This window comes from Rousettus aegyptiacus, unplaced genomic scaffold, assembly GCF_014176215.1.
Source record: "Rousettus aegyptiacus isolate mRouAeg1 unplaced genomic scaffold, mRouAeg1.p scaffold_m13_p_1, whole genome shotgun sequence".
Lineage (NCBI taxonomy): Eukaryota > Metazoa > Chordata > Mammalia > Chiroptera > Pteropodidae > Rousettus > Rousettus aegyptiacus.
Window position 1 is genome coordinate 158,648,461 of NW_023416284.1, and position 26,793 is coordinate 158,675,253.

At 32.9% G+C, this 26,793-nt stretch overlaps 1 protein-coding gene and 1 pseudogene across 6 annotated transcripts in view; one reads left to right on the forward strand and one right to left on the reverse strand.

Moving 5' to 3' along the window:
• The window catches only part of LAMA2 (laminin subunit alpha 2), a 485,514-nt gene continuing 458,721 nt past the window's right edge, over positions 1 to 26,793 (forward strand). For 4 of the 6 annotated variants that reach the window (XM_036217753.1, XM_036217800.1, XM_036217769.1 and 1 more), the window contains exon 1: positions 1 to 264. In XM_036217753.1, the coding sequence (XP_036073646.1) occupies positions 159 to 264 (106 nt within the window). In that variant the 5' untranslated portion in view covers positions 1 to 158. The remainder of the gene's footprint in view (positions 265 to 26,793) is intronic. The other 2 variants (XM_036217836.1, XM_036217858.1) reach the window with 1 other exon arrangement.
• LOC118606569 lies at positions 20,251 to 20,369 on the reverse strand (annotated as a pseudogene).

The window sequence follows — 26,793 nt, forward strand, 5'->3', positions numbered from 1 at the left end:
CACCCTCCATCGTCGTCGGCTGAGCCAAAGCCAGTAAGTGGGGGCTGTCTCCTCCTCTTAACCCAGCAGCTGCTGTTCACTCAGCTCACAAGCCGGGGCAAGGGACAGGACGGCAGAGACTCCCCCGGCTCCTAAGTGGATCCGCTCCGGCCACCGCAATGCTAGGAGCCGCTGGGATCCTTCTGGTCCTGCTCCTTAGCGAAGACTTTGGGGGCGGCTGGACGCAGGGGCTGCAGCAGCTGCCACAGGCACATCAGCAAAGAGGTACAATCGAGGCACGGGCTCTAGATTACATACTTTGGGGGTGGGTGCGGAGGCTCCTTACTGGTGCCATCTAACAGTTCCTGCTCAGGGACAGTTTTCTTGCTCTGCCCTTGGGGAGTGCGCTTTGGGGCGAGACAGGCTAAGATTGAAGTAAGTTCACGTTCAACTAACTCCCTGCGTGGGGTAGGGGGAATTGCCTACCTCTCCCAAAAGAACATGAAGTGCTTTTCATTGTTCAGTCTCTTCTTAGAAGACTTGCTATTACTATTTAGCCCGCAAATTGATTTCCAAAATCTTTCCAAGAGGCAAACTTTTAACTAATTGAAACAGAAAAGTTTCTCCAGATCAGATGGCTTCCCCGCAGAGAAAGGTTTCCCAAGCTGTGGCTCATCTCGGAACTTTATGTAGAGCAGCCGATACTTTTTTTTTTTTTTTTTTTTAAAGGGACTTTGTAACTATTTGAACAGGGCTTTTAAAATAGTTAAGTATGTGGATTTTTTTTTTCTTTTATGGCAATGGCGCCTGCAGCCTCATCTTTTCTTTACCCACATCCTATCTCAGGTATCCCATTATATTATAGTGAATTTTCTCCTCTTGCTTAAATACAGACTAGACTCCTATGTCATTGGAATTTTAATTAAGAGCGCAATGACCAGATACACACTTTAGGGGACTTTGGAAAACAGTTGTATTTACTGTAACTCAAATTATGCTCTTCAGAGAGCCTTAATGTTTATATGCATATCATTTATGAAACTCTGGGGAGTCTTTGAAGAGTTATTTTATGCTCATGCATTTTAAAAGAAGCACATGTGCAGCGTTTTAAAACACAATTTATAATACATTATTTCAGCAAACATTTCTGTAAGTTGGAAAGCATGCATCAAAGTAAAAAAAAAATTAAGAAATATTTAAGATTTGGTCTCAAATTTCAAAATACTTAACCCTGAGTACGAAATTTGGAGTTAGCCTCTTTTGAAAGTTTTGATGATGCCGAATCTGCCAAATTTTTGAAACACACTTAACCTTCTTTTAGTTAATGGGAATAAAGCAATGTCTAATAGTTTTAATAGTTTTTCCTTTTATAATCCAGCATTTCTAGTAGTACTACTTTATTTAAAAAGGAGCTCTTCGCTACAATAATAACTCCTCGATTAAAAGTCCAAGAATAAAAATGACCTTAAGTTCAGTATGTGATTTTTTTTCTTCTATTTTTGCTTCTCCTTATCTGAGAGGTAAAATGAGGTCACTGTGGCTTAATTAATAGAGTTTATGAGATAGTGATTTTGAAAATATCTCTGGCAGCTGATTTACAAAAATACTGCTTTTAAATATTGACCTGGCTCAGTAATATGTTTTAACAATACACAATACTTTAATACTGTTAAGCAGCTGGAAGTGAAGAGAGGTCAGGAGCACCAGCCTTCCGTTCACTTGGAGCAGGGCAACACTTAAAGCGTGCAGAATAGACATCAAGTGTGTTCCTGCAGTGTGTCCCTCCTCCCTTCTCTCCTATTCTCTCCTCTCCTCTTCCCTTCCCTCCCTCTTTCCCCATCCCTTTCATTCTTCTTTCTTCCCTCCCTCGCCACCATCTCTCCCCACCCCCCCCCCCTCTCAGATAAACTTAACTGATTTCTATGGTCCAGGTACAGATTGAGGTGAATGCAGAAGGGCAACTTTATGCTACCATACCTTTGAGAGAAAACTTGGGACAATATGTATAATAAGGAATTCTATGCAAAATAACTATAACATAGTGTAATATAGACTGCTATATTCTACATTCTAGAAACTTTTATTGTGTATTTTATAGATCATTTGCAATATGTTTAGAGATTGGCTCAAGGATAAAAGTTGGTCTGTTAACAGTAAAAGTATATGTAAAATATATTTTACAATAACCTTAAATTTATATAGTGCTTTATAATTTAAAAATGCCTTATGTACATGAGCTTATTATTTCACTTTCAGCTATTGTTATTATTATTATTGGACAAATTTAAAACCTGAGGCTTGGAGTAGTTGTGACTAAGTTCATACAGTTCATAATAACCTAAGTTTTAAGAACTAAAATAACTTTTAGTTTCGTTTATGTTGAAATTCCCTTTTAATGGTACCAAGATTTTTTTCCATTTAATTTTTGAGGCCTGTTTCCGTTTCAGTGTTGTGTTAAAGCAAGGTCTCAATGACAATCATTGGATATGAGTTTGACAGAAGTGCTTTCTTGGCTACCATCACATTTTCTCTTTGTGATTATAGTGGCACTGACCTTCCTGGCCAACCACTAATTGTTTAGAATGAAATCTGTTTTCTCTTTTAGTATACTGCTGGTTTATTTAAGAATATTGATGTGAAGAAATTATTTTTAAATGTTGAATTGAGTTAGAAACTTAACCAGATATTTTATTTTATTTTTCTTCTTTAAAATCTTGTGTAATTTCTATAGCATAGTGAATTGTGATATGAATAGTATTGATTCAGGAAGAATGATATTGTAAGGAAATTTTAAAACTAAATTAAGACTGACAAAATAGGATGATAGTCAGAGTGGTTCTGGATTTCAGCAAGGGGGTAGATACAATCTTTTCCTGAGATTCTTGTGAATGCTATGTGGAAATGGTAATGTAATGATAGGTAAATTGCAACTGATTAAAGATAGTTACCAAAGAATATTGCATAGTAGTGGATCGAGGTTAATCTGGAAAGAAGTCTCTAGAAGTGTGAGGGAGGTTTCCTTTTGTTTGTTTGTCTTGGTAATGTTTTGATGGGAAACACACATACAATTCAAGTTTATCAGAACTGCTGGTGGTCCAAAACTGATTTGCAGGGCTAAGCTGGTAATAACAGATCTGGGAACTATATCCTGGACAATGAACAGGGCCATACATGAAGCTGATTTTGTTATTTGTATCTAGATATTAAATGTTATTTGCCCTATTCTAGAAATTTGTTGTTTATGTGAATAGGAAGGAGTACAAATACAGGATGAAGAAGGACAAGTCTGAATTGTAGTAAGTTCAGTTAGAACACATAGTATGATATGGTGACAAAAATATTAACCAACTCAACTTTATTAAAACTCATACATAGAACCAGATGGATCTGTTGGTTAAAACACATTTGAGTGCTTCACTGCCAAATGGTTGTAAATTCAACAAAGGAAGAGCATGATAGCCTGAAAATATTTTCAGAGGAGGGCTATTCCAAGTGATGACTATTGATTTGGAAAAAGAAAGACTTAGGGAATCACAAGATATGTCCTCAAATTTTTGGAAAGATTGTTATATGGAAATGAGACTGAAATCTCCTCCTAAGCCTGAGCTCGGACCTCTAGAAGTACACAATGAAGAGGAATATTTGAGTTCAAATGTGGGAGGAAACCTGCTCTCTTGCCCCATTCTGAGCTGGGTTGTGTTGGAGGACCTAGCCTTCTGAAAATGTCTGTACAGTGATGTACAACTTTATAAGTCTGATTTGGGGTGGAATGTCTCTACAGAAAAGAAGTTAGGACTCATCCAGATTCTAGTCTTTTTCTAAGCTCAGTATTCTAGTATTGCATTTTTTTGGTTTTTGGAGTACATATTTGTATTTAAACTTCTGAATTCTTAAAAACTGCCAAGAAAATATTAAGTGAACATAAATGTGTTTTTAGACACCTTCTGGGATTCAAAATAAAAACATATTCAAGACCATCTTCACATATTTTTGGAAACCATACCTAAAAATTTAATATTGAATTTCTATATCATCATTGATTACAGTTCTAAAACATGCTATGTTATAAAATCTGAAAACATTTCATAAATTACCTGAGAACTTTTCAGGAAATTTATTGTGGTTGTAAACATGAAATTAATTTTTGAGGATATCTTCTTTTGCTACATATGTAACTTGTTGATTTGTTCACTATATACTGGTCTAATAGTTTAGTAAAAATGATTCATAACAAAATGTATAGCTGAAAATAAGAACATATTAAATATTGACAGTTATGTTATGGACATAGAATTTTTTTAAATGGCATAAATTTTGTATTATGATTTTCAATTTCACATGTCAGTGTATACAATTTCTGATATATCTTATTCCTAAAACTTGCCTATCCTCGAATATCATGAAAAATAATGACCTGAAGAGCTGCTAGGGATTACGCACATGCTCTGCCAATTCTTCCTTAATTCACTTCGGTTACTATAGCTCCTGAAATATGAATAATTGACACACTAATAACTACAGTGTTTACCTTCTTTAGATATAATTATCTAAAAATTGGAAGCATCCTAAGTCTTATCTCCAGGTATGACTGCTGTAAGAAAACCATAAGTCTGTATTTTATGGGAGGGATTTATTTAAATAGAAAGAAGAATTTCTGAAGTAGTAATATTTGTAATGTTTACACCTTTCAACTATATTGCAAAAGCTATGACTCATAAAAGTTTACTTTTTAGTATATTTTACATCTTGTTTCTCAGTAACCATTGATCTAAAGCAGATAATTGTCATTTTTTTCTATTCATATTTTTAACAAATTACTGATCATTCATTGACAATGACTAATGTGTTAGACTGTTCAACTTGGACCTCTGAGACTGAATCATTGTTCCTTCTTTTGATCCAAGTAGATTTAGCAGTGAACTATAAGAAAAAATTCACTTTAACTTTATATGAGGTCTCACATCTCCTTTCATAATCTGCTTTATGATTATGGGGCCACAATTCTGGGGCACAATGGAAGAGGGAGAGTTGGAACTTAGTGGGGTCCAGAATAGGGAGAATTAACTTCAATCTAGCCTATCCCTGCATAACAAGATCAATAGGGTGGCTAACTGTCTAAATTGTAGAGTTCAAAGGGTTTATCTAATGCACACTTGATTCCAGTCTACATAACTATCCAATAGGATTCTACTAAGTGGGTGGAGAATGGCTGAAAGAGTTTACAAGCAGGGCGGTAATAATAATAATAAAATAATGGAAGCTGCCAGTCATCTGTCTGGTTTGCCTTAGATCCTTATTTAGCAGCTGGAAGCTGTGAAAAAAGTCAGAAAGAAAGTGTTGCCAATGACCAGACAAATGATTTAGCTTGTAATAAAGAAGATTGGGGTTTAGGATTTGTGTATAGTCACAGCTTTGAGCTGGGTTGCTAAGTGGGAATTTAGGCAGAAGCCCAGTTGCAGTGAATGAAAAAACAAAGTAGAAGTTAGAGAAATACAAAACTCGATTGGCATATGATTCTCAAGATTCATGCCACATTCAGTGTATACCAGACAGGAAAGAGAAGACTAATTCTGGGCTGTACTAATTGGTAAGTCCGAGTTCAAACGTCAGAATTCATTCAGGCAATTGGTGGGCCAATGTATATTGGCATGTGGTTAAGGAATGAATGTGTTCAGTGAGTAAAACAAAACAAATTCCTGCTCTTGTGTGGTTTATTTTCTAGTTGAGATAGAAATATGACGAATATATAATGAATAAGTAATATAACAAATACCTTTATTGTATAGAATGTAGTGGTGATAAGATTCCTGGACAATCAAATGCAGCAGGATAGAAGTCAGGAGTTTTTGGAGTGTAGGGAGGTTATTTGCTGTTTTAAACAGAGTGATAAATGTTGACCTCATTGAGAAGGTCACACTTGAGCGAATGCTTAAAGGTGATGTAGGAGGGATTCACACAGATATCAGGTGGAAGAGTACTCTCCTCATAGGGAACAGGCTTATAAAGGTGTAAGACTGGAGCACAGTGAGAAGGTCAGAGAAGTAATGGGAGCCTGGATCATTAAAAATCTTTTGTCTTTTAGTGTCAGTGAGATGGGTGGTATTGGAGAGTTTGGAGTAGAATTAAATAAATGAATGAAATAATATTTAATTTATTTTTTTCGAGCAGGCTCTAATCCATTAGACTAGACCAATAGTCCAAATGTAGGATTAATGTAGGTTCATCTCTTGCCCCAGATCTCTCATTTATAGAGCACACTTAAGTGACTTGATTTCAGAGTATTCCATCTTAGCATTCCTATCATTGTGAAGCTCAGATGCATCTTTGTAAAACTTCTTTTTATTTCATTTTGGCATCACAATCCTAATTCACGATTAAAAGAATGTCAATACCTCAAAGCAGCTCAAGGGCAGGGAACTTATACATGTTCTTTTACTTTGCCCTAGTGTTCTTAGAAATATGCCATATGTTTCTTGGAGAAATTTTAACTAATGTGTACATTAAAGCAAAAATAAGTTTTTCACAATCCCACATGGATATATGTGTATACCAGAGTTCTCTTTTTTATTATTCAATTTATCTCACAGCTAAAGTTTAGATACTGTTATTGAAAATGACATAATGATGTATTGATCTGATGACTTTTTGTAGGAAACGAACTTTGAAATCTTACCTATTTTTACAATCAGAGACGTATTCTGTGCTCTGTTTCAATTTTTATAACTTTTTTAAGGATCACTGTAAGTCTTGCAGTAACCTTTGGAGTAAAGTAATGCAATTTTGGCCTGACTAAATTCTATTATTTAGAACAAATTTAGGTAAAGAAAATTGGATAGTCAGTCTCTCTCTCTCTCTCTCTCTCTCTCTCTCTCTCTGTCTCCCCACCCCATTCCCTACCCCTCTCCTCTATCCCTTGTTCCCTCTCTCCCTCCCTCTCCCTCCCACTCTCAGTTTTTCCTTCCTTCCCTTTCTTCCTCCCTCCCTCTCTCCCTCCTCCCTTCTTCCCCTTTGTTCCATCCTTCCTTTCTTCTTTTCATTTCACCCTCTTTATCTTCCTTTCTTTTTTTTTCTTCAGTATCCTTTTTGTGAAGACAATATGGTATTCAAAGATAATTTTAGCAAATATAACTTTTAAGAAGATATATAAGGCAAAACTTCACTAAATCTTATTAAATATAATTTGATAATTACTATCTAAGGCTGTTTTTGAGGCATAATCTGAACTTACACATGAGTTAAAGCTAGATGTTTACTTGTCAAAGGTTTTTAATATGGGTCAAAACAAAATGAAACAAAACGAAATATTTTTTTTTTCCAGTCATCTTGAATGTGGATTTTAACATGGGAGCTCTGTTCTATTTGGCTTTTGGACATGTGACATTTAAAAAAAAGAGTTTAGAAGATAGTCTATTCCTGGGTTATTACTCATAACAGTGGCTTTCTATGACAATCTAACTCAAATAACAAGTAATCTATGCAAATTCTTGATGATGAAGATGAATAGCTATTTGATACATGGCACTTAGGAAAGGCAACTTGTGCAATTAATATCTCTCTACGTGTGGTCCTCTCAGTTGACCACCAGGTTGTGTGCCACCCCAAGCTCTTTGTTTAACTGTGTTTTGAGTGCCAGATGCTTTAGACTAATTTAATACTACCCAGCATGTTGTCAGTATTAACACATTTATTTACATAGTAGAGCTGTTTAGTAGGTTAATATAATTATCTTCATTTTAAAGAAGGAAAATAGACGTCTAGCAACTCGTCAAAGACAAATGCAAACTTTAATGTTAGTTTTTGAATTAGAAATTAGAGTATGTTCCTTCTCCCAATTTTGTGGTTTCTAAATTGTCATCTCTTTTGGAGTTTTTGATCATTTCTTATTTTTCATAGAATACCTTGAAAAAAATCATGTCTTTATTTCAGAGTTATTTTAGTAGTCTAATTTGAAACCGGAGATTCACTAGGTTTTATAGAAGAATAAGAAATAAAAAAATAATAAAATGTGTAGTCTTCAAGGATCTTTTTCATTTAAAAGTATACATATTACTTAAAATTATGCAAAAATATATACATGCATTATTTAAAAATATGCATAAATTTAAAAGTATTCATCAAATTGTAGTCTAAATTCTTAGGATTTGGATTACTGGATGTTAGACTAGAAGAAAGTATCAACTGATTATTGGCTTTTCTGAAGTCACAGAAATTACTTCAGCAGGCTAGAAACCTAATGATATTTATTATGTAATGAATACTTTAAAAAAATAGTCAATATATATATCAGTGAATGAAAAAAGCAAGAACCAAATAGACATATCTAAGAATCAGAGCACAGTTAATACCAAAATTCCTTCTGAAAAAGTGTAGAATACTGACATTCATACTGAAAGAATTTCATTTGAAGTTAACTTCTCAGTTAAGACAGAAAATTTTGCATACTTTCTAGATTTTGAGAGGGTGCGTTTATGGATAGATGTATCTATATTTACATGTATGTATGCATGTGTGTACCATTTAGAGTTTAGAACTCACAGTACCTAATTAGTATATTTAGTATATTGCTGTTTGATTTGTTTTCTTAAATTATAAGATTTTCAATTTTATCAAAACAATCTAGAATGAAGTAATCTAAAAATTGAGTTTGTAGAAAAGCCTAGTTACCTTGATAAATGATTATGGACCACAGAGTAAATTGTAGATGGGATCATTATATTTTTCAGTACAGTAGCTGTACCATTTAAACTCTAAGGTGAAAACCCTTTTAAGTCTCTTGTAACATATAAGGTCCTATGCTAAAGTGAACATAAGGTTAGTAAAGTTTTCCACATCAAATATATTTTTTTTCAAAAGACTGTCTAGTTGGCACAGTTTTCTGGCTTATTGCCTGCTCTGCCTTTTTAAATTACCGAATGAGGCTGAAAGTATGAAGAAAAACATGAAGCGGTGCAATTGTCCTTTTAGGTAGCTACTTTATCTCTTTGGTTTGTTGTAAGGAGTATATAAAATAACGAATATAAAACATGCAGCATCTATTAGGACTTCAATATATGTGAACTTTTAAAAAGCTTCAAGAAAAATGAATTAAGTCTAAAAACTGTCTTGGCGCCAAGAAATCCCCTGGCCTAAATCAGTACATTTTCTCCAACACTGTGATACACCAAATGTAGCTGAGGCCGTTTATGAAGGAATTGCTCATTTACTTGAAAACACAAAGCATAAATTTGTGTATTAGTCTTTCACTATTCTGAACTTCACACTTTAGCCTACAAAAATACTCTTATTAACATATACCTCTTTATACCTTCAATTTCCATATTCATTCCTCTGCTTTGGAGATAACCTCGAGTAGTAGAAAAAGTATAGGATGGAAAGAACTGAACTCATAGCCATGTTACCACTTTTTTTTTTTTTTTTTTTACTACGAACAGAAACCTGAGTCAATGGAGTTTAAATTTCCTATTAATAAAATAGAATTAAATGAGATAATATATGTGAAAATACTGGGCAGCTATCAGTCAACTATGAGCTCTTCTTTCACTTTTATTATTTGATTGCGAAGCTCAGAAAATTATATTCACAGTGCATATAACATCCCTTTTGCTTAAGAAGAGCAAAATATTTAAAAAGTTTTGTTGAGTAGAACCTGAGAGATTGTAGATGGCAAACTGTATAGGTCACAGCAGAGAGACCGAAAAATTCTATCAAGGTCACACAAGTCAGTAACAGAGATAGGAAGAAACACAAGGTCCTATAATTAGTTAATAGTTATGTTAGTAGCTCAATGTGAGAAGTGATTTAAACAGGCAACAGAGTGAGAATTTTAGCAATACTTTGTAGCTATTTATATTTCAAATATGATATAATAAACATTTTTTTTCCCTAGGAATCTTTCATTTTTGGACATGTACTTATTAGGGATTGATAAACTATTTTTTTAAAAAAATCTTTTAAATATGTAATATGTTAGAAAAATTTGCTCCATAAAACTTAGTTATTATATTCAGTCCAGTGATTCTCAAGCTTTTATGTCAAGATCACTTTATACTCTTAAAAATAGCAAGCTGATTTATGCTAGTTTATTATATTGAGAGCTAAAATAGGGAAATCAAAAAATGTTTATTAATTCATTTTTAAAAAAGAGTAATAAAAACAACTACATGTTGACAAACAACATAGTTTCATAAAAATAATTTTATATTCCAAAACAAAAAATATAGTGAGAAGAATGATTATTTTTTATATTCTCAAACTGCTTTAATGTCTGGCTTAATAGAAAAGAACTAGATTCTTATTTCTGCCTCTGCATTCAAATTATTATGATATGTTGTTTTGGTTAAAGTATGTGAAAAAATACAGCAAAATATATAGACATGTTATTGGAAAAGGGAGAACTATTTTAATGCCTTTATGATCCCTGTAAATCTTTGATTTTACATAAAAATTCTGGTAGATTTTTAAAGATTGGCTGAAATATAGTATCTGAAATGATAGCAATGTTCTTTTTTAAAATTTACTTATATATTTTTTATCTTTTAAAAATTGTTTATTTTTCAATTATAATTGGAATACAATATTATATGAGTTTCAGGTGTAGAACATAGTGATTAGACATTTATGTTACTTATGAGGTGATCACCCCAATAAATCTAGCACCCATCTGACACCATACATAGTTATGATAGTATACTGACTATATTTTCTATGCTGTACTTTACATCCCCATGATTATTTTATAATTACTAATTTGTACCTTTTATTCCCTTCCCTCTGCTTTACTCATCCCCTTGACTCCTCTCCTATCTGGAAATCATCAAAAATTCATAGTTTTTAAGACTTTGTTTGGAATAAAAAGGATATTTTATGAAAAAATATGACTAGTATGTAATGCAAATAATTGTGCTTTTCTTCAAATGCAAGTAAGTGCTTTTCCTCAAATCAATCATCATATTTCAGTATATAGTAGATATTAAAAAGATTTACTTATGGTTCAAGATTTAAAAAATTGATAATTATTTCTCCTTCATCTGTAAAACTAGCTTTTTATTTCCTTCCATGAATATGTAGTGATAAAGAGTAAAACTATCATTAACATAGTTTGCCTTGACTCATGCTAACATCCTCAGTATAACCCACCATTACTTTTGTACCATCAGTGCAAATGTCAATACAGTGAAAAAGCAGAGAATGACTAAATCTTATTATGAAAAGAATTTTGACCTTGGGAACTAACTCTCAGGGATCTATGCACTATACTTTGAGCTCTTTAGGGTCAGACTATAGTCGAATTTTTCACCAGTTCTTCAAAGGCTATAAAGATTAATTCTATAATAGAAAGAGCCAAAATCACTTCAGTTTTCTCTCCAGATCTAGTCCAGGCTAGAGATACCATTTCCTTCCAAAGAGCAGAAATCTAGAGAGCTTATTCTGGGAGAAAAGCAGGGAAAAGTTAAAATCATCTAGATATATATATATATGTAAAGTCAGAGTAATTGTATGCCATCTCTCCTGTTTTCATTTGCCCAGGTAGAAATAGAAATAATTCACTTGCCCAAATTTAGAAAAATTATGTTCATCTCTGGTAGATTTAAAAAGTGACCTCATGACCAAGGTTTAACACAAAGAAAGAATGCTAATATTTAGAATATTTTGTACTAGCAGACGAGTTATTTGGGCCTTATTGAGCTCCAGAATTCATATTAGAAAGGGACTTCCATGCTTTTCATGAAGAGAAGAATCCTTGCTAGAAGCACTGCACTCATGTGTCTCTTGAATAATGAGGTTTATTTCATTTTTTCCCCCTAAACTTTGAAAGTTTTGTGCTTTCAAAAAGAATTCAAAAGGTTTCGTAATATTTGGAACTCAAAACAAGATACTTTCTGTGCCCATCTCATCAAAACCATTATATAGGTCTCAAATGGTAGGTCTAGTATCTTTCTCTGGAGTTGTTATGAGATGTTGTCCAGAGGCTTAAAAGATTTATCCTTTGACCAACATTTTCACTGTTCAGAGGAGCTATCTCCCACTGCCCAAGAGGCAAGAAATTCAGATTTATAGAGTTGAATTATCAAACACTGATGGATTGGAACATGAATAGTGGTAAGGTATTTATAGACTAGTAGACAAATTGCTCAGAATCTTTTTAGTATTATAATTTAAATGACTAAATTTTGAAGTTCATGTGTTTCGAACCAAACGTGTGCTCTCTTTTTCCAGTATAATTTATCTTTAATCATTGGCTGTTTGTGTTGGTCAAAATTTATATTTAACAGATTTTTTTTTCTTGTAAGAAATCATTTACTCTTGGACAAAGTCAAAAGATAGTATGGAATCCGTGCCCTGCTGAATAGCATGACTTAATCCTCCTTCCATTTTTTTTTCTTTTCTTTCCTTTTCCTTTTCCTTTTCCTTTTCCTTTTCCTTTTCCTTTTTCTTTTTCTTTTCTTTCTTTTCTTTTCTTTTCTTTTCTTTTCTTTTCTTTTCCTCCTCCTCCTCCTCCTCCTCCTCCTCCTCCTCCTCCTCCTCCTCCTCCTTCTTCTTTCTTCTTCTTCTTCTTCTTCTTCTTCTTCTTCTTCTTCTTCTTCTTCTTCTTCTTCTTCTTCTTCTTCTTCTTCTTCTTCTTCTTCCTCCTCCTCCTCCTCCTCCTTCCTTTTTTTTTTGTGGCCATATACCTCCCAATATAGAAAGAGTTATTTGGTATGGAAGGGAAATATTTTAAAATGCATATCCTGTCTTTATTTGTTTTATAGAGCCATAGATGCACTTTATTATAGACAATGATATATTTAAAAACTCTTCAAAAATACTTGTTTCATTTCTCTTTATTACATCTTCCTCCAGCTTCTACAAAATATTTTTCATTCAACTTTCAATGGCTGATTTGATCCATAGAGTTCCTGACTTGGTGCTACCTAAGAGATTCTGACTAAGCAACACTATACTAACGTCCCTTGTCTATCTAGAATCTGAAATTTTGTCTTTAGATATTAATTGCTTTGGACAAAATTATTCACTCTCAGATCATTTTTCAGATCCTAGGAGATCCATAATTTTTTTGTTTTAATTAACACCTGACTGTATTCAGGCTCATCTGAATTAGGTCAGAATTGCTTCATGTATGTAATAAATCTGTCCTGTTCATTACTTTTAATTATGTAATGAGTTGAAAGACCATTCCAATTATATTTCAGACAAACTTCAAAAGCTATTGCTATTGAAGAAAGCTAGAAGGGCATTTAATCAACTAGTTTCTCTTCCAAGATTTTCAGATATTTAACAGTTAGAAATTACTAAAATTAGTTTCACAGTGATAGGACACTTTGTCTTTTATTTTCAAATAATTCTGTGTCTCTAGTCTCTAGTCTCGTGTATGGTAGGTACTCAATAAAAAACTATAAAGTGAATAAAAAAGTCAATCTTTTTGGACAGACCAGAAAGGATTTCTATTAAAAAATTTTACATGTACTTTTTTTCTGATGATTTATAGTCTGAATGAATATTTTTATAAGATATACATTTTCACAAATACTAAAATATAATGTTTACAGATATATTGTTATCAATACCACTTAGGTAATAAATAAAATATTTTAGAAAGTGTGACTACTTTAAATTATCTTGCTTCTTGAGACACATTCCCCCTGCTCCCACCCTGAGGATATTCCAGTAAGACCTGAGCAATATTTAAGGTTTGGATGAGGAATGCATATTTCTTGGCTTAGTCAGACTTTTCCATATGTGAGTCCTTTTTAGATGAGAATTACAATACATAAAATGCCCACTTAGAATGTAAATTCTAGTAATAGAATATAGATAACTCACGTAGGGTGACTTGACTGGCATGCTTCCATTTTTCTTCCTTTCTTCTTAGACACTAGCAAAGTTCATTTCAGGAAAAAAAAAAGTTTAAAAACTTCACCAGGGCTCCATAATATGTCAAAATAATACATATAGTGTGCCCTTAGATGTGGTTTCTTCCTTAGAGTTATTAGCAATCAAAATGGTAATTTATAGTTCAAGAAACATGGTACATGTATACTTAAAGAATGGAGTTCTAATGTTAAGCCAGGCAGAGCTGATCCTTCAGTAAATGAGGGCTTTTTCTTACAAGAGTAAATTTGAGAGAAAGTGGGACAGGATAATAAGACCTTTGAGAGCAGGGCTCAGGTTTGTTTCAGTACTACTTTATCTTCATTGCATAGCATAGAGCATAGAGAATGGGCATACGAAATACTGAATGATTTTAGGAAAGAACATATAAGTATTAAAAAATATGAAGATAGTTTAGAACATAATGCTATCCAAAATTGTTAAAATTTCTACTCAAGTACAGAAAAAGAAAACAAGGATAGAACTTGCCAGGACATGAAGAAAAGGTATAAGATCATGATGTTCCAATTAAATGTTTAAGTATAAGTGATGCTTCTAGAAGTTTACCAACTATGGTTTTAAATACATTGTAGAAACTAATATTCACAGCTCCTCACCAGTGTTTCCTTCCTAATGCATCCACACTTTCCAGGCTCATCACTTGGAAAAGATTCCCCCTTTACTTTTGCCAAATTAATGTTTTCACTCACTTTTTGCAAAAGGACAATTCTGTCCCTCTATGCCTTTACTAAACTTCTTAAGCCATCAACAACTTTCCTCTTTCCCTGGCACACCCTACTTTTGATTACTGTACCTCCTCTTCTACTTTTAAATGGAGTTAAAAACTCATTTCCTCCAGGTGCACAGTGATGAATCCCCCTCTGATCATTTCTGTCACTTTAGCCTCACAGATCATTATGTATACTGTAAATTTTCATCATATTCTGTACTAGAATTTTTTCTTATTTTATTGCTTGATTTATGCATCTGTTTGCTGAGAGTATGGGAGAGGTGAAATTTGTGTTGAAATTATATATGTTTTCTACCTTTTTTATGCCAATCAAAGCATCTAGTGATTGAATTCTATGTGAAGTCGCCAGGCCATGGCAACATTTTCAATTGTGAATTTACATAAAAGGAATAGGAAAGTGGTACATCACTTTAATTTTTATTTTCTTGGCAAGTATTTTTCATAGAGTAAGAGAAGGAAAGTGATTGAAAAGACAATATGAATAAAATGAAGAAACTCTGTAGTCAACTATAGAATTATTAGCATACTACCAAATTTCTTTCAAGTTAAATATTACACTAAAACTGGGATTTAACAAACACTTTAAATTTCTGTTCAGTGATTAGGTAATATAATTTTCTGATAGGACAGTGTATATAAACTAAATGCCTAAATTTAGTCATCATGAGTTTCATGGAGATATAAAATCAAATCCTATCTGATGGTCTTAATTACAGCCTCCTTTTCCACTGTGTGGCCATCATATGCTTTACATTTGTGTAGCATCTGGCATCTAGGATGTTTTATTGTTTTGCCACCATTACTATGTGTCTATGCAAAACTCTTGAGTATTGTGGCCTGTAAAGCAGTACACCCTTACAGTTGGAATAAAGGGGGAGCAGTGCTTAACATGAGTCACTTAACCTGATAAAAATAAGAAAGGATAGAAATAGACTTCCATATTTTCTAAATCTTAGTCATGCATTTCAGTGCTATATAAATTCTCTCTAATATGAAAAGTAACAATTTTTTAAAGGAGAAAGCTAATATGCAAATTGTAGTATTACAACAATATTTAGGGATGATAGGGTTATGATATTTGAAATTTGAATCTATAGATAATATGTAACATTGTAACATTTTTTTTAAATTGGTCAAAGAATGGTGATTTTTCATGTTTCCAGAGGAAAATATCCATCCATTTGATCAGTGTGTTTAAGATAATTCTTACTCCTCCCTCCACTTAATTGAAGTGTTTATTTTTTTTATTCCATTCATAATATGACCAGACACAACTTAGAATTTGTATATTGTGTTGCTTTATATTAACATAATTCCTGTTTTTATTTAGATTTATGTATAGTTTCATATATTAGGGAGTTATAAATTGAATTTATTATAACTGACTTAGTAAAGTATTGATGTTAAAATCCAATGTTACTTTGAATATTCCCTTTGAGGGCTAGGGAAGACTTACAATGAAATCATTTCACCAAGATTTCTTTCTAATAAGACATTCACTATTACTGGAATTGTATTTGGTGGATTACATTCCATTGACGTAATTTTAAACTTCCATTCTACTTCACTATAAATGGAATTTCATTATAGTGACTCCACAATAAGTGGGTTACAGTATTGTTGACATTTAGTAGACTTACAGATCTTAGTGTCTTTGTATAGTGTGCATTAAAATGCATTATGTGTGCTTTTAATTCTGTTTCAAAGAAAGAACTATTGATTTACATAGTTATTGAATAGAAGAGTTTTATTAAACTCCATTGCTTAATTTCATGGTGGCTTTTTTTTTTCTTTCCAAAATTATTTGAAAATATTTCTCAATGTCTTTGTAACTATTGGATAAAAATGAGAGAAAACATATTATAAATATGTTTTTATGAGTTTTCTCTAAGTCTTTGTAAAGCCTTTATGGATCTTAAGCTGTACTTGTAGCTTTCTCTTGCTCTCTTTTATTCTTTATTATGAAGCTCTTATAGAAAATTAATGCTTGGGACACCTTTCTCTTCTAAAGAGTGAAATTAAAATAGCTCTTTTATTTCATGCTCAGGGAATAGAGCTTAGTTAGAATAGAATCTTTTAGCTGGATGCATATTTCTGGGATGTAATAGCAGAACTCCTGCTGTGGAGGCTGAGGTGCTAGGATCACCTCATTTATCCCTAGGAGATCTCAGAATTAGATGTCCAGCTTCAGCGAATCCCTTTTTCAGCTAGGTGGGTGGGGGAGAAGAGCCCTTAGAGTACCAGACCCAAAGGAGAAATTGCCCTAGAATAGTCTTGAAGCTGTTAGTTCTAGAGCCTCTGTTTCCTTAAAGGTATGAGACCCAGGGATGACCAATTCCTAGGCCACAACTACTCAGTCCACTTTGATAGGAGGAATATTTTAAATTCATCCAGGTCAAGATCATCCAGTAGGTTATATGTTTTAAAAAAATTAAACCTCACCATGCTTCCTCCTCTTCTTTCTCCTCTTCTCTTTCCTGTCTAGGGGAAAAGGGTCACAGTGAATAACTGCCTCAAGAAACAGTTTTATATTTCATCATTATACCACCCACAGTCTCAGTTCTTCAGATTGGTTGGGGAAATACTGTTAGAAACTTAGAGAAACAGATTTGGAATAGAAATGCCTTTCACAACCATTTTAATAAGGATTCTAATTCAACAATAAAGTAATTTAGAGAATCATATTTATTTGTTTCTATGTCCCAAGATAAGAGTATCTAGAGGCCACATTGCCTGCTGAGCTTCTTAGCATTCTTGCCAGGTCACAAAGTAGGCATATTAACATGAAAGATGGTGTTCTGCATCTGGAAGCCAAAATATGAGCAGTGTTAATTTAGTTAAAGAAAAAAACAGCTGTTTAAGATTAGCCTTCTTGTGTTATGTGTGGGAGTTAACAGAATAATATCTCTTTCCTAAGATGTATATGTTTTTCTTTTGCTTATATGTAAATTTTAATTAATGAAGGAATTAATGAGCTGAGTGAAATAATGAACTGTTTCATAGTTTAGTTGGAAAATAGTTGACAAATACTCATCTGAATGGTGATATAAAGTTCTAGAAACCAGATAACTTCCAAAATCTCTCTATACTATGCATTATATTCTGAGTTATAGTTTCCTGTAGTAAAACTACTAAACAGGACACAGCAACTGTTTCCAAAATCAACCTTCATGGTGACCATCATTTAGAGGCCTGGCCTAATCAATGCTTTGCAGGTAAATCACTGTTGTTCTCTGATATGTATTTTGATCATTGTCTAGATTACGTACATTTATGCAGATGTGTATAATAAGATTTCTTTGGAAAATATAGTTTGTATGTTGAGTTTAAACCTCTTGTTACCATTTAGCTTTCATAAGCTTTAACTATTTTTTTTGTTCTATTGAAGGGTAGTACCAATTATACGTCAGGCATTTTATTCACTTAGTTTCAACTATTCTTGAAATCCTTGAGGACTGGTGTTATTGTGGTTACCACTCCATAGCTGAGGAAACGAGGCTCCTCTGGACTGTAAGAAGGTCACGGTATGACATAAAGGCACAATCTTCTTCTGTTTTTTTTTTTTTTTGAATACTTTTTTAAACCATGATTAACATATAATAAAATTCACACATACCTATACATTTAGGTGACATTTGACAAATGTATACACCCATGTAACTACCATTCCAGTCAAGAAAATTTCCATTTCCAAGAAAGTCCCCCATTGCTCTTTGCAGTCTCCTTCCACACTCCATCTCTTATCGGATTAGTTTCATCTGTTCTAGAATTTTCTTCATATGAATCACCAGCTGTGTACTTTTTTGTGTTTGCCCTCTTCCACTTGGCCTAATTTCTGTAAAAAAAATCCATGTTTTGTGTTCATCTGTATTTTGTTTCTTTTAATTGCCAAGAGTTTCCAATGTCTGTATCTCAGTTTTAAATTTTACACCCGTTGATGACATTCAGACAGTTTCCGGTTTTTGGCTATAATGAATAACTTCACTGTATACAAGTCATGTAAAAATATTTCTGTGGACATATATTTTCATTTCTTAATTATCTATGTGTAGAATTCCTGGATTGCATGATAAAAATGCATTTAATATTATAATAAGTGGGAAAATTCTTTTCCAAAGTTGTTTGATTTTACTTTGCCAAAACAAAGGCATTATCTTAATCTAGTGATGTTTACTTACTTCTAGCAACATGATTATTTGGTAAGCTGACTTATGGGATATGGAATGATAGCATAATTGGTCACTTTTTTCTCTAATACTTTATTTTTTCTCTTTAATTTAGAGAAGTGAAAAAATAAGGATTAAAGCTCATTCTGTGTGGGAAGATTTTATTCTTTAAGAGGATTTCTGGCAAATTGTTTCTATTAAAATTCTACATATGCGTACAATACAGAATAGTAGACTTTGTTCAACTTTTAAAGCAAGTTATTAGTCACTTGTTAGCTAATTAATTTACAGTATTATCATCATAGGTAAAGCAATAATAATAATAATGGGAAAAGACATGCCCCAATTTATTGATTAGACAAGAATGTGTTACACAGATACTATGAATAAGAAAAGGTTTTCTATACTGTACATACAAAGATGACACCTTTAGTTGTCTTAGTAGAGAATAAAGTAAGTGTATGTATGCGATGAGATTAATACAGGCAGTATGTATGTAGAAAGGGCTTTAATAAAGTTATCAAAAAATGTTTTTAGATTCTTAGGGAAGTGTGAAGATTTCCATCGCATAGAAGTAGAGACAATTTCACAGTGGAGATGAAATTTGGCTGAGCCTCACGGAACAGAAGAAATTTAATGAGCAGATCAGGAAAAGTGCAATTCCAGAGAGGGAAGGGTGGATTACTGGGTATAGCTCATCAGAGTCAGGTAAATGAAAACAAGGTTGACGAACTGGAAGAACAAAAGATTAAGTTTAGGTTTATTACTGAGAGAGGTTAGTTTGTGATGAGAGAAAGGGAAATTCAAAATTAAAATTTCAAAATGTATTCACTTTGAGAGATTATGAAAACTGAAGCTGGGGTGTCCTGGTGTGTTATTGAAATGAAATGCAGAGAACAGTCAGTGGCTTTGATTGAGTTTAGAAACTGTGAGAAAGGTCATTATAATGTTAGCATTTCTAAGTAGCTGGAGATTTTTTAACTTTCAAATTTCATATTTTTAGTAACTTTCAAACTTGATTATTTTAGGCACAGAAAAAGATACCCCATCATTGATTTAACCAATTATTTAAATAATTTGAGTGATATACTTTTTGTTTAAGTAAGATACATTTATATATTAATAAAAGGTCAATTATACTCTACCCAGGTTTCTTGTTATGACTTTAGTATTCGTAAATATCCATATAAACTTAAACTATATCTTTGCTCCGGTTGATTAGATGACATTAATAATTTGGTTTTACTTATTATTTATTAACAAGAGGCATTTTAATATAAAATTCCTTTTAAAATTGAATGCTTTAGCTTGTTGCAACATTATATATTTATGTATATATATATATATAGAGAAAATATATATATATATATATATATATGTATGTATGTTTGGTTTTTTTTAGGCAAGGCAACCCTTGATTGACCTCACAGATTGCAAGGGTCCTGTCAGCTTATAATCCCTTATTATTATCATTATTGTTTTTTATAACTACAGCACCTGCTCTTCCCAGGTGGTCTCCCATCTAAGTACTAACGAGGCCCAACACTGCTTAGCTTCTGAGATCAGATGGGATCAGGCTTGTTCAGGGTAGCATGGCCATAGACTAGCTTGTTGCAATATAATGACTAAAGCTACTATACTTCTACCTCTGGAATCTGATTTGAGGGCATTGTCTACAGGATATTTTATAACTGCAGTAATAAGGCAATCAGAGTTAGGTTCTCAGAGCAGATTAGATGTGCTTATTAGCAATAAAATATAGTCAAAATATGCCAGGCATAAACATATTTTTATGTAATGGAATTACTTCAGCACATAGTTAATCTAAATTAAATGTGTTTATAATTGAGATTTCTGTGTAAGAAAAGAGACAATTTATCTGTTATGTAGACTTTATATGTTTTTAATATCACAGCTGAAATCTTAGATATCTTGTGATAGTGAGTGAGGTGCCATTAAATGCAGCTGTTCTCTTCTGCTGTGGGTACAGATATATGGCAAACTTAAACCAAAATTAGAATAACAAAAGGGATTGCAGGGAAATGGAAGAGAAAAAATTAGAAGAGGAAAACTAACTTCCTCATATTTTCTCAAGGTTGTTAACTAAAATAGTTTCTAGCCTTAACAGTTATGGAAGTATAGGAAGGGATTTTATTTCTGTCTTAAAAATACCTCTGTATGGTTCAAAGTTTGCTTTGGGGAGGTGGCACAATGCCCCAAAGTCTCATGTTTTGGGGATGTTATATTAATTTGATGCTCATTGGCTTCCTGGTATAAATAGAGAGATAAATATTGCTTAAATAGTATTTAGGTGAATTTGATATTGTACTTTAGAAAATATATCCATGTTTATTAGAAAAGTGAATGTTGAGATTAGCAAATAAAATGTGCAGTGAGCATCAAAGAAACATTACTTCTGATAAGAGCTAACCTGTATAATTTAACTGTGTAATCCTCCACTATATATAAGTAATATCATTTCAACATAGCTCCTGAGCCCTGTACATCCTAGGTTGTCTCAGCCATGACTAATTTTGAAATAGCTATGTTCACTTTAAAAGAAAAATTTATTTTATTTGTTTTAGCTTTAAAAATGAACCACTTAGGTAGATAACAAAGTAAGTTTTCATGGATTCCTCGAAAGATTTCCTCTAATTTTTTTCTTTTCCATTTCCCTGTTGAAGACTCTTAAAATGATCCTTTTACTTGAGACATAGGTGAAGAGAGAAAATTCTCTAAACAGACTGAAAATTGAACTTGAGTTAATTATTCTTGAGTTCATTACTATCAAACCTAGATACATTTTAACTTACAATAACTAAAATGAGTTCTTAAATTTGGCAGGATATATTGTATAGTATTTTACAAATTTCTAAATTCCAAAGGATATTAATAATATATAGAATTATTCAATTTTTATATTTCACTAAAAACAATAAAACCATTTCCCCCAAATGTTTCTATACTTAATAATGTACATTTCTGATTTCGAGTAACAGAACACTTAAAACAGTTAGCTGGACCCATTTATAAATAGCTCTGCTTGGAGCAGTTTGTTGTTAGACACCATTAGCTGACAGGGATAAGACTGAGATGGAAGGATAGGTGGTCTAATCTGAAATACTTTACTTCGTATGGAACTTTGCCTGAGTGCCAGTGCTATGTGTTCAATATTTGGCCAAATGCTGAAAATCAACATATATTTGCCTCTGTCAAAACATTTTGTAAATATTCCACTTAGACACATAAATAAGACAGAAAGAATGATGGAAAAAAAATTGCTTTTCTAAGAAAAAAAAAACCCACATACTGACATACATATATACATACTCACATATTTTCTCTCTTTTAATGGCTAATCTGTTTTTTAGATTAGTCTGTGGTTGTTATGTGAGTACAGGGTGAGAGTTGAGAAAGGAATTCTACCCAGAGCATTTCTGATTCTCTTAGTATTTTATGGGACAGCATGAGAAATCTCTTCCAATTGTGTAGGAAAAGTACAGCCCACTGAACACTGCTTAACAGCAGTTTACTACAAGCTAGTTATAATGTCAGAAACATTGGAACCTTTTCTTTTCTCCTATATTTGAATAATGATAAGTGCCTTCACGCTGTGTGAGAACTATTGAAGTGTGTTTCTCTGCAGGTAAACTTGGCAGTGTCTTATATAACTCCACTCAATGGGAGTATTACTTAAACAGTGTGAAATACATTGTCTGACAAGAATTGTATCACAATTTGGAATGATGTTTATGCAAGTTGATAGCCTGGCAGTTATTCGTAGTATAAATAATGGACCTCAGAGGACACAATAGAAAACGCTAGTCTTTATTTGGATATTTGTAGTGAAAACTATAATCGTTACTTGTGGAGAATAATTTAAGCTCAATCATTTGGCTATAGTCCATCAAGTGTGTATGATGAGAGATAACTTGTCTGCTCTTTATTTCTAAAATAAGATGTATAACATAATAATATGGTAAATAAGATGTATAATATAATATGTCACTATTGTTTTCAAGAGTCTAAATATAATTTTCATCAAAATTGAAATATTTAATTGCATATGTACCTAATGCCTGATTATCAAGTTTTTGGCTGTTGTTATTTATAATCTAACCACTGTGCCATTCTTTGCTGGTAGTTTGTTATTATCCATCTCTCTTGGTGATAATAATTTTGCCTCTCATGGTATTTCGGTAATGGTTTCATGGTCTCAGATGGGCAGCATAATAGCCAGATAACCAAAGAGACTGTTTGGCTAATGGAATATGGGAATGGAGGCCAACAATTTCAGTCCTTGGCAAATTTTTGAAAGATTGCAACTCCGTTGATTCATGTTTCCATTCAATGAGTTTGTAGGCATTTCAGAATAAATGTAATAATCAGAGAGAACACTAGGTGTAGATACCATTTTTAGCAACAGAAACAATTGGTATTTGAATCACTGAAGTTATGATATTTGAATACTTCACTAGTTGTGTGACTGCATTACTTGTGAAAAAGAGTGATTGGGCTCTTAAAAGTGGGTATGGCAATTGAGTATTGTAATCAGAAAAATCTCACCACTTTGATCATGCTTCCATAAAATAACTAGCATTTCAAGAATTTTTTTCCTTGTGATTTATTTGTCTTTATCCAATAATTGCTTTTAAAGTTAGAATCTGGTTGCATACATCTCCAAGATCTTTTCCTTATAGTATGAGGTTTCTTGAGCAGTGAGGACATCAAAATGTCTAGGAGGCATTGCACAACTATAAGAAGTTGTAGTGTCCCAACAAGGGTGGCTGTGAGGTGATTTATTGCTTTTCCACCCAACTTCTTTTGCATCTGAATGGTCAAGTAAAATTGGGAACATATTAGTCTTCAAGCTGAATCTCTTCTCTGTTTTAATAGGAATTATGTAGATAAGTTAGAGGGTGGAGTTTTGAGAACTGGAACCTATTATGCATTAGGTTTAAGATAAGTAAGAAGAGCTGACTGTTCTCCATCTCCCCCAGTTATCTTTATATTTGTGTTTACTCTTACTCTTCACTGTTCTTTACTTCCACCCAGATAATTCTTGTCCTTTGTTCTCTTTATGTTGGATTTCTTTTCATTTACTCTATCTCATGATATCTCATTGCTTCTCCTTGCCCTTCTCTTTCCACCAATAGAATATAAATTGAAGCCCCTTCTTTAGAAAAATCTGATAATAGAAGTAATATGTTTATTACTTCCTTGTTACAATTAAAAACTGTATATAAACAAAAACAAAGAGGAAAATTTTTATAATTTCACACCAGAAGTTGATTGAGTGCTTTGGATAGTTGTAATTATATAGAGAAGTTTATTCTACCTTATTTTTCTTAGCTATTTAAGAGTTTTGTCTATGTTCTCAATTTATAAAGTTATTTTATCTTTTATTTTACTTTCTACTGTACTTTCTTTCCATACCACAAGGATACATTAAATTTTATTTGCTTTGTATATGGCCTAGTAACCTCACTGGAGAAAGAGGTTCCCTTGCCTTATTTCAGGATTTTATATTAAAATTTTTGTTCTAGAGGTTAGAAAAATAAGCACTTATATCAGCACTAGTCCTTCCCAAGGGAATTTTAATTCCAACACAACCCCTTTACTGAATGTGTACAATGTTGAGTATTATTTCATTTTCTTACAGATATTTTTATCTTTATTTTACTTTATATCTCTCTATTTTTCTTTTTTTATCTTAAGATCCTTCATTCATCCTCTTTATTCCCTTTAACCTCATTATTTTAGAGTTATATGGGTCAATCTAGTATGAGAGAAAAGTTAGTTTTGTTATTTTCCGTGGAGTTTGCAAGTAAGCAAAAGTGACTATTTTCTCCAAGTTGATAATGTTTACCAAAAAACTGGTATTATTACTGTAAATTTTCTAAACTCTTAATTTAGTAAAGTAGAAACCCTGCACTTTAGAAATATTGGAAACACACTCAGAATCTAAGTGAACTTACTTGAAAGAATATACATACATTTGCATTGCAGTAATGATTGTGTTTATTTGAAAATTTAATATATTTTTATCATAAAAATCTACATAATGTTGAATTATCTAGAGAGAGGTTGGAGTTAATTAAAAAACATAAAAGGATGTTAGAAGTTAGAATCTGCACATTTATCATCTACTTCTCTTCCAGCTCTTCTTCCTTAAACACTACCTAGAAAAGCACTTTCACCCAATCCATTGTCCAACCAGAAACCTACTAGTGATCCTAGTCTTCATTTTCTTCATTTTCTCCGTTACACCCAATATTCCCTGTTACAGGTATCATATTCATAGTGTTGTAAAAATAATGCGAATTTAATATTTCTAACATAAAACTTGATTTGTGACTCAGAGCTTCATTTGCTTAGAATAAACAACTTAATCTAGGGGTTTTCAGGTAATTTCAACTTAATCTAATAGTTTTAAGTGACTTTTCTATTTAAAATTGAGTCATTGCTTCCTGCTACTTCTGCCATGGGATCTGTGTGCAGGGCGGACATCTGTAACACATTGTCTGGAGAGGGAGATGTACAATTTGGATAGTATATTGTGATTGCTTCAACTTGTGGAGATCAGGAATCCTTTCTTGTAGATTCATTTCCCTCAAAGTAACTTCAGTATTAGCTTCAGCCACACACACCATCTGGCTCACAATTTTATCCTATACTGGTTACTTTGCATAGCTTTCTAGCAAATTCGGTCTCTAGCTGACTCTCACTATTTCCTCAGTGATGGACCTACAAGAGTGTTGTGAGTTTTCTCTGCCTCCCTCTTTGAGAACCATGGGGCACACATAGGATTGTTGTTCAGGTTGGTTCTCTGCTCGTACCTACTTATGCATAAACCATATACAATCAACTGTTTTCCTACTTCCTAGAGGTAGCGATTTTGAGTGCCCTGTGTTTTGAACTTTAATGTACAATTGATGTCAGTTAATCATGATAATAATAGTCACACTACTACTACTACTACTACTACTACTACTACTACTATTACCATTACTACTATTATCTAACACATATTTTAGTTAATATTTGTCACATGCTCTTATAAGTGTTGGAAATATATTAACTTATTTCATTCTCAAAACAATACAATAATGTAGATAGTATTGTTCTCATTTTGTAGATGATGAACTTGGGGTTAAGTGACTTACTGAAGGTTACTCTTATTAGGTGGTAGATCTAGGTAATCTGACATTAGGTTATGCACATCTAATCCACAAACTCTGTGTGGGATTCCATGTTTGACTTTTCTCACCTCTGCCAGTTTTTTTTGTCCTATATGGTCTAAGGGCTGGTCTAGTCTAGGGGATAGCGATGGTGGACTGTGGAAGAACTTGTTCAGTGGAGAGCAAATTTCATCTGCTTTTAGATACCCCAACTGATTCTCACCTGAATTTTAACCTATTATACTCAGAAACCACAGATTTGGGATTTTTATTTGTTTTCTTCCTCCCCCTGTCTCTAATGTCTGATTCTTCAATCAAAGAGTGCCCTCATAGTCTAAGATTCAGCTAGTACTGGACAAATGGGAGAAAAACATAACACATTAATGGTTCAAGTTGTTAATTTGTCTAGCACACACTTACCAAAGAAGTCCAATTGGCCCTGTATCCTGCAAATATGTTAGTTGAACCTAATGAAACTGCCACTTTCGCAGGTTAAAAATGGTGAGCAGCAGCGATTTCATGTGGCTCAACCTAATATTCCTTCATCAATTTTCTTATAAGTTTCATAGTCATTGGAATGATTTAGGCCACCATCATCTAACAACTAGAAGGCATCACAATCTTTTAATGGATCTTCCTGCTTTCCATTTTACCCTCTCCCATTTGTTTATTATATTTCAGCTAGAGTAAGCTTTATAAAATACAATAGTAATGAGCCACTCCCTGTATAAAATACTGTAACGTTATATGATTGACCTGAGTATAAAATCCAAGCTCCATTAATGTGGTTTAAAAGTCATGTAACCATACATCCCAGTTAGTATCTGACATCCCTAGTTACACCTAC